Here is a 12,464-nt window from a genome sequence, read left to right on the forward strand (position 1 = left end):
TGCCTCAAACAATATCCTTAGTGTACTACTAGTGTAGTAGTGTAATACTACTACACTTAGTAGTATTACAGCCTCCTCTAATAGCTGTGACATTGTTTTTTTCTGTGCACTGATCTGTATTCCCTTGCCATATGGATAGTACTTTTATTATCTTTATTTGCTGTACAAGTGAGATAGTCTTTACATTCTGCAGGTAGACATAGTTCTTCTGTAGTCAGCCTGATGATATGCTATCCCTTGGAAGACCCCAAAATAATCGAATAGATGATGAAATAAATTAACCTTCATTCTCCCCTCGCAGTACTGTTTGCATTTTGAATAACAATTAACAGGCAAGTAAGGCATTATATGAATGCTCTAGGCACAAGTTGTTACTGCTGTTAATATACCTTCTGAAAGAGACATCAACCCATGGTTAAAGTATGCGTGCTAAGATCCCTTTTGAGCTCAAAGATCAGTGAGTTATATTTGTGTCAGAAAGCTCTTTTGATTTTTTCTTCCTTAGTTTTTGAAAATTCATTCTTTTTGTACAAAAACATGGTTTTCTGAGGTTAAGTATCATCATGGTATTTTTGCTTTCCTACACAAGGGAATCTGTCGAGTGTTTGATAATCTTAACTCAATAAACATAAAAATATAAATGGATCACAAATGTATAATAAAGAGATAACAGTGAATTATTAACTAGTGCGGTTATAGACAGTCAAGTTTTACAGTCACAATGCTCATTTTACTCTGGTTACTGAATTGTATGTGTACAGATATAACTGTAAATCTTTTAAACAATTAAAAAGTACTTAATGAGCACTTTGATATAACATAGTTGCCAGAAGTGAAGCTGACCTCAGTATAACACCTGCCTCAGCTCTTTCTTCTTTCCCCACCACCATTAACAAAAACTGCCTTCAGTTCCCGGGAATGACAGATACAGGCAGAGGAGTGGGAGCAGCCCAGACTTCAGAAAAGCTTCAGTAAAAAAAAAAAAGAAAGAAAAAAAACAAAACCAAAACAAAAAAAACCCAACCCCAACCTGTTAATAAAGGTGAACCTGCCAGGAATGAGCCTTACTTGTCTGTATATCCCTTTGATCAACCTGGGGTAACAGCCCTGAGCAGCTCCTTTCACATGACTTTTAGTTTTAAAGCTGAAGTGTTGCATATCTGAAGAAAGTGAAGCTATTATTTAAATGAATATGTAAATAAATTGTAACATACTTTCATAAATCAAAGAAGTCTAATTCATCACCAGCACCAGGGAATAGAAGTGCTCAGTTTCTTAGAAAAGTTTGGGGAAACCAGATACTTCCAAAGAAGCAGAAGCAAGTAGGTTGGTCTGCTACAGACATTTTTAGAAGTACAGCTGGCAATTAGGTATTTAAAAATAACTTGAATCAGGAAAAATTTCCAGCATAGAAGTGAAAGACAATAAATAATTGTGTCTACAAAAATAACGAGTTTCTTCTAAAACTTGTTTTTTAGTGTTTCATTTTTGTGGTTCTTTTTGCAGGTGTTGCTGCTTTGGATTCCAGCGTTTCTGGGAAGATTGGTTTGCGAGCAGTCATATATTATTTCTGCACTACAGTAATTGCTGTAATACTAGGTACTCTGTGATACTGTAACTTTTAAAATCCTTAGCATAGCTTAATTACAATTAAATAGCACTGTGACATGACAAATTTCCCAAGACAGGATGGGGAGAAGAGACAGGAATCATACCAAACGTCTTCACATACTTGTAGCCAGATACAGGAAGGAGTTAGTCCCACTGTTCACAGTTGGGCTGTATTCATATTCAGTGTGAAGCCACAGGGAATTTTGCCATCCATTTCAGCTCAGGGAAGATTAGGAGCTGTCTGCTTATCTAAACAGTGACCAGCAGTGGGAAAGCTGAATGAACATCAAAGGTTAGCCTGAACTATGGAGTGAATTTCCTCAATAGCAAAATGATAGATTGTTGCTGATTCTCAGATACAAGAATGTATAATGTGTCTCACCTGAAAGAATGACAGAAAATATTGCTCTCCTTGTTATCTCGTTTCCTTCCTAGAAGGTTTTGTCCCCTCTGTCACTGCCAGGCTCTACTCCCACCTCTCTGAAATCTGCATCTCCTCTTGCAGGATGTTCAGGCTGTAGTTGGCTTAAACAAACATCTTCAGCCTGCTTTCTTAAATAAGAAATAAAATTAGACCCTCCTCTGACAGCTGTCATGTAGTGTGTGGCTTATCTTTGTATATTGTTGAGCCTGAGTGAATACTGTGGCTAGATATCACCCACTAAAAAGAAACATTTATTTCAAGAAAAAAATGTACATCATATGTGGCCTACTTGTAAAGCAAAGCAGTATTTAACAATAGAAAAAGAATCACGTATAGACATATAAGGCCAGATTAATTTCTAGAGGTTGCATTACTGAGAGTCATGTATCACTGCAGTTACACCGTTTAGGCTATCTGATCTGTCTGGGAATTTTCTGTGAACACATGGTGAGGAAAATTAATAAAGGCTAACATTAATATGTATCTAACTTTGAAATTATCCCTGCTCTGAGAGAGGAGTTAAACCAGACAATCTCCAAAGGTCCCTGCTATTCTATGGTACTATGATATTACTCATTTCATTGTGCAGAGTTACTCAAATTCAGTTCTGTTTTTATTCACAGCTGTCATTAGAAAACCTTGTTCCTAGCTGGTTGAAGAGTCATCCAAATGCCTCTTTCTCCCTACACTGAGATTTAGTAGTTTCAGTTGCTTTAGGTTTGTTTGGATTTGTGGAGGGGGGAAAAAAAAGTACATTTGGAAAGACCTAGTATTTCATATAATAGTAGAAATGCCTAAAATGAAGCTATTAAAGAAAATGGAAAATTTGTCATTGATTTGAGTATTCACAAGGTCAAAGCTAGTATTTCTTACCCATAATTTTTTATTTCAGTCTGTTTCTGAAGCCCTTCTCTTATGTAACTTTATTGCTAACTAACTTTACCAAAACATCCCGTTGTACTTTGGTGTCACAGGACAACACACTTGTATTTATATCTGAAAGCTAGTAACAAGAAGAGCTGCATAAGGGAAAAGGTAAATAGCAATTCAAAATGTTACCATGCAAAAGTTGCAAAACACTTCAGCTGAAGCCTAGCTGAAGTAATTTACCCTTTTGGTGAGCAGAAGTGATTTAGTACCATACATGCAGAAACAAAGCTAGAGTGCCCAAGTCCAGTGTCAAAGCCACAAGTAGCTCCAGTGTTGGGGGAACCCACACCTTTAAGGACACCACCTGTAGACTTCTCTTTTCTGAACAGCCCTGCATGAGTACCCATGGAAAGCATTTGGTGAGTTTTGCTCATGAAGAATTTAGCTACATGGGATACACTGAGGCAGGATGCACCAATGCCTCTGCTTGCACTGTGAGCTCTTTTTCTGATTCTCCTTCTGCAGGGATTGTCTTAGTTGTGACTATTAAACCTGGAGTGCCTCAAACAGCAAATGAGATCGACAGAGTGGGCAGTACCCCAGAAGTCAGCACTGTTGATGCCATGCTGGATCTGATCAGGTGAGGTTTTCTTTTTTAGTTTCAATACCCTTGTTGCAGAAGTCCAAACAAACACAAATAAAGTTGTGATATATAATACAATAAAAATGCTTTCTAATATTGTTTGGATGAATAAGGAGTGAATAACTTGTATTCCAAGAGGTTAGACATTTTAGAGTATATTCAAAGCAGTTTATTAAAAATAATTCTCTTTTACCATATATTTTGTTAATAAACCAATGACAACAAAAATTCCCTCCTTTGCAGGAATTGATATGCCAGATTTATCTAGTATGACAAAGATATCCAGAAGGGATTGAATTGTTGGTGGGTTGCTGCCTGGCAGTTTTTGTGTCATCCAGTGTAGACAGCCACCTGAAACTGCAGTGTTACGTTTCCCCTACTCAAGGCAGGATACAAAGTAACGTGGTATGAAAAGGTTTCTTAGGGTTGCGCAGTCAACAGGTTTGCTCCATCACCAGTATCTAAGGCAACCTTGTAATGCGGCTTTCTTCATCAGCATCCTGGAAAATGAGAATTACTTAAAGTGGTTAGAAGAAGTAAACCCCTAGAAAAGTCTGCAGAAGACTTGAGCTAGTTTTCAGGGCTATTTTTTTTTCTCCACCTATAATTATTCTCTGCTTTATGTCACTATTCCCACTCACTATTTTCTTTTTGTAGAACTTTTACTTAATCTATCACATAAGAATGCCATTGTGTAATCATGTAAGAACTGCCATATACCTAAAATTGGCTTTCTCAGCATTTTTCATCTCAGGAAATGTGACTGGCATTTGCAGATGCAGCTCCAGGTACACAATTCTTTGACATTTGTAAAGTATACACACACGTATAAACATATATGTATGTATCTATCTTGAAAAAGTCACTGTTCTATTTAATACCAAAGGTCTGCTGTCATCTGGGGCATCTCTGCCCCGGCACAGGTCAAGGTAGACCTCTTTGAGAATAACTCAGTTTCTCAGGTTTGTATGTATGTGAGATAGTTAATGGTCTTCAACCCCACTGCCCCATGTTCAACAATCCACAGCTCTTCCCAGCCTCTGTACCCTCCTGCCTGTGCATGACCAGAGTGGCAGCTCCTTCAATGGCTTATCTCATTCCTCATGGTCACTTGCCCAGGAATCAATTAGGGGAACTGTGCAATCAGCTGCATTATAAAACCTAATGCAATCTGTTACCAGTAACTTCCACATGAACATTTCCACACATATTCACAGGGTTGATGTAGTTCCATGCACAAAAAAGTCTTCCTATAGTAGGAAGCAGTGTGATTTGTAATTCAGAGTAGTTTGGGTTTTTGCTACTGTTTGTAGCTCAACTTCTTGTAAACAAATATAAGACTGCAGATTAGGAGTTCAAGATCTGAAATTCTCTCTTAAAGGAATTGTAGTTATTTTTCCTACTTACTTATATTCATCAGATTTAAGATCCAAATTCAGATAGTCTTGAAAGATTAAGCAAATTCCCAGGCTTGTAAAACTCTTGCCTTTGAAGAAATTTAGCTTTGAAAATTTGAAAAATAAAGGCAGGAGTTGGTGAAAGGTAAGGGAGATAAAGACTTCTGCTTCATTATATACCTTTTTCTGCACTGGACTGGGTATTCAGTAAATACCTAATTAATGCTTTTTTTCTGCGATTGTTTGAATCTGAAATTAGTGGTTGGAAAGGAGGCACATAACTGGATTGCATTGTTTCTGATCTAATACCATAATTTTTCAGTGTACTAAAATGGTTCTTGACCCTGGAATAACACATGGGAATCTTCCATCAGCCAAGATTAATTTCTGGATTAAAAACTACAACAGAGCACACCAAATATCTGATTCTTCCATCACAGTGTTTACAGCAGGTTGTGTTTTTTTCTGCCCATAATTGACAAATCCTATAAAAACTGTGTGTCCTGTATTCCTCATGCAAATGATGGAGATGATGCAGCAGGGAAAAAAAAAAAAAACCCACTGGATTTAGTCAAATACTGAAAATATAAGCCCAAAAATTCAACAGTAGGAATACAGTCAACTGATCGTTGGGAGTCCTGGACCCTTAATTTCTTTGGATTTTATATCTGATGGTGCTAAATACACTACTTTTCTGGATAAAGGAACACAACCTGTTCTTCAAGCAGCAGATTTTATAATTTTGTTTATATAAACAATTTATTCTTAATATGCTATAATGTTGAAATGCTTCTACTTTTTTAACAGGAATATGTTCCCAGAAAACCTTGTGCAGGCCTGTTTTCAACAGGTAAGTAAGTCTGAACATCCCTCTTTGCTGCTGTAGTTTTCATTGCCAGCTACAAACTATTCTTCTTTTATATCCCCAAAAACTATGTCAGGTAAGAATTATTTCTGAAAAGTCCAGGAGTATCTGAATAAATTTTAAAGCACTTTGTTTTCATTTCCGTTATGATAAAACACTGTTATCAGCTATTAAGTCCTTGATAATCCCTTGCAAAAGGACACTGTTAGGAGCTGGGTGCAGAAACCAAGCAGCATATAAAACAAGATTTTTCCTTTTGGGACAGGTAGAGTTAGAAGAACCATGTCAAGAGTATCTGTTTCCTTGTTCTTAAAAACCCTCAGTGTCTGATGAAATCTGCATAACTTAGCCTTCACCCTGATGTGTCTCACATCTAATATCGATTGCCAGACCTGATGATCCATCTTAAGGAAAAGGCAGCAAGTTCGTAGTCTATTTGAGACATCTCTCTGAAAAAGTGAGATTTGCAAGATGGAAGAGGAAACTGCTATCTATAGATCAGATTTACTTCAGATTCAATCATCTTAATCTGTAAATATATCAACTGTTTTTTTGCAACGCTCTCTGCTTCCCTTTTTTGTCTTCCCCAGCAGCTGCCTACCAGTTTACCTGAGGTTTGTATGTGAGATAGTTAACCTTTCCCATGAAATGATGTTAACTCTCCAGCTGTGCACAGCACTGAATGTATTTCTAGTTTATAAAACTTCATGTAGTTTTTCTCATATGTTACTTACTGTCACCTGACACCAAGGGGACAGGTTCTTTCAAGGATCCTTGTCAGAATGATGACAGCACTAAATTGTAGTTACAATTAAAGCTTTATTTTCTTAACAAGATATTATGCTTAACACAGAATTTATAATCTGGATAGCACAGGATTTCTATAAGCAGAATCACTGTAGTACAATTTAATAATAGCACCACTTAGCTTATGGTTTCTAATCATATGGACCCTCTAGGATTAGGTCAAATCTGAATACTTCATTTACTGTATCAAAATAACAATCATAATCTGGACTCAAAAAACATATAAAAGAATATGAGTCACTCAGTCCTCAGAAGAAGCAGATGATGGTGGAGATATCCCTGTCCAGTGGGGAATCCCAGTCTCACTGTCCAGCAGCAGCTCTGGTCCAGGTTCCCCCTTAGGACTTGTAACTGCTTGATTTTATGGACAGTGCTCTGGGTGCTGTTACACTTCCCTGTGCTGTGGCAGGGTTATCGACAACACCTGGCAAGATGGATGCCTGGGACCTTCAAGGCTGGTAAGGAGGGGAGTAGTCAGGCTGGCACCCAGGCATCTTGAGGCTGGTAGGAAAGGGAAGAAGAAATCTGTTTGGTTTGTCTGTTTGGTGCACAGAGTCTTCAGGGCCTGATGATAAGGGAAAAGGGGACTAATAAGTGACCAGCTCAGCCACAGAGAATGACTGTTTGCCTTATATAATGGTGTTACCTATGCTAACCACATTACCAGGGGTCTGATTTTAACAGGTGCATCTGTTCTACAAACCTCTCCTGGTGTGGCTGTCAGCAACTCTCTCCAGAGTGTTTGTCCTGGAAAAAAGTCCACTTGCCATTGTCAGCAGCTGTATCTTATGCCCCAAAAGACTGCACCAGGTCAACAGGGCACCTGAGAGCCTGGGGAGCAGAATTTGTGGCCTGTTATCTGTGGATCACTTGTTTGATCTACAGCATCTGAAGTACTGAACCGTGATGGCTCACATGAATTGGGAAATGATGTATTTGTCTATGTTTGCTACCTTCAAGTCAGATTGGTTCATTTTTCCATTATTTTTACTAGACAAAGGTTATGCCTTTGTCCATTCTTCAGTTTCCACATGTTTCTAAATAAGCTTTTCTATTTTTTTAAAAACTTTTCCAGTATAAAACCAAGCGTGAAAAGGTTGAAGCTACAACTGGCATGGATAAAAATAGCTCCACATTTACAGAAGAACCAGTTACAACTGCTGCAACAGCGGAGGCATCAGAGGTGTGACCTTTATTGTTGTATTCCTTCATAATATATGAAGTGGGGAGGAAGACCATAGAATAAATGTGGTTTAGCTGATGTCATTAGTTATTGAGAAAAGGAAGGAAATGGTACATAGATAGATTTTAGCAAGGTCTCAAAGTAAATGCTAGATGTGATTGTGATGATCTTCAAGTAGGTTTAAGAACACCAGAGGACTCCACTGGTAATTTAAGCAGTCCAAAGATAATAGATGATATGAGAAAATAATCCATTCATATGCTCCATTAGATGGGTATGCTAATGAATTGTCAATTTGCTGAAGAATTAAAAAAAACAGTCACTGTGGAAAGGCTGGATGTATAACAGCACGAGAATCTGAGCAGCAATGAGATAACTGTAAGCACTGGAGGAAGAAAGGAATGGAAAATTGTAATAATTTTTTTTAATAGAAAGCAAAACAGTGGAAGGCATTTGTTAATTAATAGTTTGTTACTCTGCAAAGTAATGTAAACAGACAAAAGTGAAGAAGAGGTTTAATGAGCCTCTGATTAGAGGTGTGGAAAGCTTATGGATGTTGATGGTTTATAAAGCCTGGAATTACACTGGAGGAGAGGGAGAAAGCAATTCAGTAGACTGTGAACACAGAACTATGAATAATACCAAATCAATATGCATTTTATTATACTCCTTTGAAATTTCATCTCATACTAATGAGAGCATGGGAACATGAGCTCTATGAAAAGACATTAATTAAGTCCTGAAGCACAGGGTAGTGAAGAATTGCACCCTTTCCTTCCTGTATTCATACTACACAAACAGAGGAATGTGTGAATACCTACCTATTTAGTAGGATTTTATGTTATGTGCATCCAATTCTGCTATAAATTTTGCAATTTCACTGATTTCAGCTGAACAATAGATTTAAAACTTGGGACAAAATTGGATACCATTGTCTCAGCTTTTATGCAGTGGACTGTTTATCTTAAATGCAGACACAAGCCCTTGAGTTGCTCAGAAATAACCACAAGGATCCTACATCAGCTTGTGTTTTGTTCTCCACAGCAGGGAGTAAGTCTTGAGTATATTGAAGGCACGACTGTGGATACCTAGACCTTGCCATACTTTGTGTCAGAAGTCTATAGAAAAGGCAATATAGATTAAGGGGTGCTTTATCCCCTGCTAGGGTTTGGTCAGATCCTTGCAAAGCTTTAAAATACAAAGCTTTCAAAGACAATTTAGTTCTACCTTCATTCCTGAACTTGCCCACTTAGCAGTGACTAGGGAAGAGCTCTGTGTCTTTTCAAAGAAAGATCTAGATGTGTTTTAATTTTAGAACTCTTCAAAGTAAATTGAGTGTTTTCAGATAATAACTTTTTTCTTTTGAATCTAATCCCTAGAACAAAACCCAAGAATACAAACTTGTGGGCGTGTATTCCGATGGCATCAATGTGCTGGGGTTGATCGTCTTTTGTCTTGTTTTTGGAATGGTTATTGGGAAAATGGGAGAGAAAGGACAAGTACTGGTGGATTTTTTCAATGCACTGAATGAAGCTACAATGAGAATAGTTCAGATAATTATGTGGTAAGTCCAAGGACATAGTGGCATTTTCTAGCTTCTTAAAGTGGATTTTGTCACTGAAGATGTAGGAGCAGACTCATACTTCATGTTTGCTTTTGTATAGTGCTATATACAAGTTTATACAGCAAACAGGTTTAAAAAAAACAGACTGGTAAACAGTTTCCTTTTTCCAGAATTTGATCCTTTAGAGGAAGTTGGAGACAAGCCTTCCACTTACTATATACTAAAGAAACAGTACTATTGGTGCACAAGAAACCTGAGTTTTTCAGGACATTCTTGCTAGAGGTTTGTATTAAACTAATACAACTGCACTAGTGATTTGAGGACTGTAGAAATGTCACCACTCACATGCCCTTCTCAGTCTTGAACACTATTGCCTGATAGCCATTATGTTCACAGGATGGTGTCCTTGGAGCTAAGTTCCTTTAGAAATATCAATTAATATACAAGCCACAACACAGAACAAAATCCAGAATCATATGCAAAATACAACTTAACATAATTTACCATCTGTTAATAGGTTTTGTGAGACAACATTCTTACAGTATTCTCTCATAATATTCTCAGGTAGGAAAATCAATTTTTAAATGTAGCAAATTTTCTGATAGTTTTTAAACTAAAGGAGGGTAGATTTAGATTAGGTATTAGGAAGAAATTCTTCACTGTGAGGGTGATGAGACACTGGAACATGTTGCCCAGAGAAGTTGTGGATGCCCCCTCCCTGGAAGTGTTGAAGGCCAGGCTGGATGAGGCTTTGAGCAACCTGGTCTAGTGGAAGGTGTCCCTGCTGATGGCAGGGGGGTTGGAACTAGATGATCTTTAAGGTCCCTTCCAACCCAAACCATTCTGTGATTCTGTGGTTGGACTTCACAACTATTCACAGAGCTTTTGTATGTGCAGATCACAGTTACAGAACTAGGACTATAAGCACACACAATCCTTTGCAGAATATGGTCCTACATGTGGAGTGCCTTGTGCCATTTTCTACAATGCTTTGCTCATATCCACATGTTTCACACAACAGTAGCTTACCAGATCTGGCCCTTCCATGGAATTTTCTTCCACTGCTGCACACTGAGATGCCTGTAAAACCGTAAACCTGTCCAGGGTTTAGATGCACACTTCTTGCTGCCTTTAAAGAAAGGTAAATTGGTTTCTGGAACTTGTTTTGTGCTAGGCAGCTGGTTCAGTCCACAGCTGAGTTACAGCCCCATGAAATAGGCTGCCGCACTCTGCAGCAAATAACCTCTCATGAGACCCAAGAGTTAACACGTGCCACAAGTACAGAATCCTACATGTAAGCTGACTATCCATTGTCTTGCATGTGCCTGAAGTTGTGGCTACAAGCTCCCTGTGTTTCTACAGATGTGAGAGCTGTTGCCTTGAATAAGGTAAAGTTTGGTGCTGGCAGCATGGGGAATTAGTTATGCTTTCACCAAGTTCAGGTCTCAGAAGGAATTGGGACCTCCTGTTTTGCACAGGGAAAAGGTACTATTTTATTTGTGGGACAGCACACACACATTTTATAAATTTATAATTTATATTTTTAAATGGATAAATTTAATATATTCACAAATTTATAAATTAATTTATACTACTCATAGCTCTGAAGTGGCAGCTTGTCTCTGTGACATCCTGCTCTCTGGTACCAAAAGGAATGCAGTGGCGCTGGTGCTAGCATACATCCTGATTTTTGCCTTGAGTTTTCTGAAGGCAGTAGCCCGTGCAAGCTACTCATGTCTGTAAGACGGGGCCTTGTGTAAGTTTACTGGCAGATGGGAACCCCTCCGTCAAGCAACACACTGATGACTGTACTGTCCCGACATACTAAAATCACTCTTGTTGTGTGCAGGTGACCCAGATATAGGGCCCAGTGCTGCAGGGCAGCTGCTGTAAGCAAAGGAGACCTTTTCCATCTGTGTGTGATTGCAGCATGCACAGATACTGGTCTCAGCCCTGCAAACTTCCACCTCCAAGTAAGCTTATGGCTGTGCATAAATGTTTGCTGCAGTAGGACAAAGCCCACACCCCTTCCCAACTTCCATGTATTCTGTAACACCAGGTCATACAGTACTTGTTAGACTATGCATAGGGTTACATTTACTCTGATTTTTTAATCTTTTTTCATTACCTCTATTATAGTCTTACTGCAAGTGAATAAAGTCAGTTCTGTAATGGAATATATATTAAAAAAACTTCCCTATATTGTAAAAAGTTATACTGTGCAAGAAATTATTCCCTAGTGAGCACGCAGTATTTCTGAGAATGCATTTTTAATTGCTTTGTTTTTGCTTTCTAGGTATATGCCAATTGGTATTGTGTTTTTAATTGCTGGGAAGATAATAGAAGTTGAGGACTGGGAAATCTTTCGTAAACTGGGTCTTTATATGGCTACAGTACTAAGTGGGTATGTCATTTATTAAAGATCAAATTACATGTGTGCAGTTCTTAAAGCTCAGTTGGTTACAACTCAGTTATCCACAACACTTAGCCTCTTCTAGGTCAGAAACAAAACTTCTTGTCAGTGAAAATTATGTGAGGATGTGTGAGGACATTTTGAATGCACATTTTGCTGAATGCATGTTTTGTTTTAAAAAGGCACTGCCTTCTAACAGAAAAAAAGCAAAGGCTCTTCTTGTATACCTTGTTTCATCTTCTCAGCTTGGTGCCAAAATAGATAATATAATTGTATTTTTGAGAGTAGTAACGCTTTGGTTAGATACTAGAAGAAGTTGGAAAACAGTGAAGTTGTGAATTACAGCATATTGGGGTATGGTGGGTTGACCCTGGCTGGATGCCAGATGCTCACCAAAGCCCACTCTATCGTTCCCCCTCCTCAACTGGGCAGAGGGGAGAAAAATATAATGAAAGGCTCGTGGGTGGAGATAAGGACAGAGAGAGATCACTCAGCAGTTACTGGCACGGGCAAAACAGACTCACTTGGGGGAAAAACAAATTTAGTTTATTACCAATCAGACAAGAAGATAATGAGAAATAAAATCAAATCTTAAAACACCTCCCCCACCCCTCCCTGCTTCCCTTCTCTCCCGATTTCCACCTCTTCCCCCTCCTGCACAGGGGGACAGAGGACGGGGGTTGAGGT

The 12,464-nt window shown here is 38.4% G+C and overlaps 1 protein-coding gene across 1 annotated transcript; it reads left to right on the plus strand.

Annotated features, from left to right (window-relative positions):
- Positions 1 to 1,506: 1,506 nt before the first annotated feature.
- Positions 1,507 to 11,768, plus strand: LOC104532566 (excitatory amino acid transporter 3-like; the record flags this gene model as incomplete). The annotated part of the gene is made up of 6 exons (XM_010177804.2): positions 1,507 to 1,599; positions 3,431 to 3,545; positions 5,753 to 5,795; positions 7,693 to 7,800; positions 9,180 to 9,364; positions 11,661 to 11,768. Coding segments are annotated over 6 exons (652 nt in total), but the record flags the coding sequence as incomplete, so codon positions are not given.
- Positions 11,769 to 12,464: the final 696 nt, after the last annotated feature.

The sequence above is a fragment of the Antrostomus carolinensis genome, unplaced genomic scaffold (assembly GCF_000700745.2).
Source record: "Antrostomus carolinensis isolate BGI_N321 unplaced genomic scaffold, ASM70074v2 scaffold15411, whole genome shotgun sequence".
In the NCBI taxonomy this organism is placed as follows: Eukaryota; Metazoa; Chordata; class Aves; order Caprimulgiformes; family Caprimulgidae; genus Antrostomus; species Antrostomus carolinensis.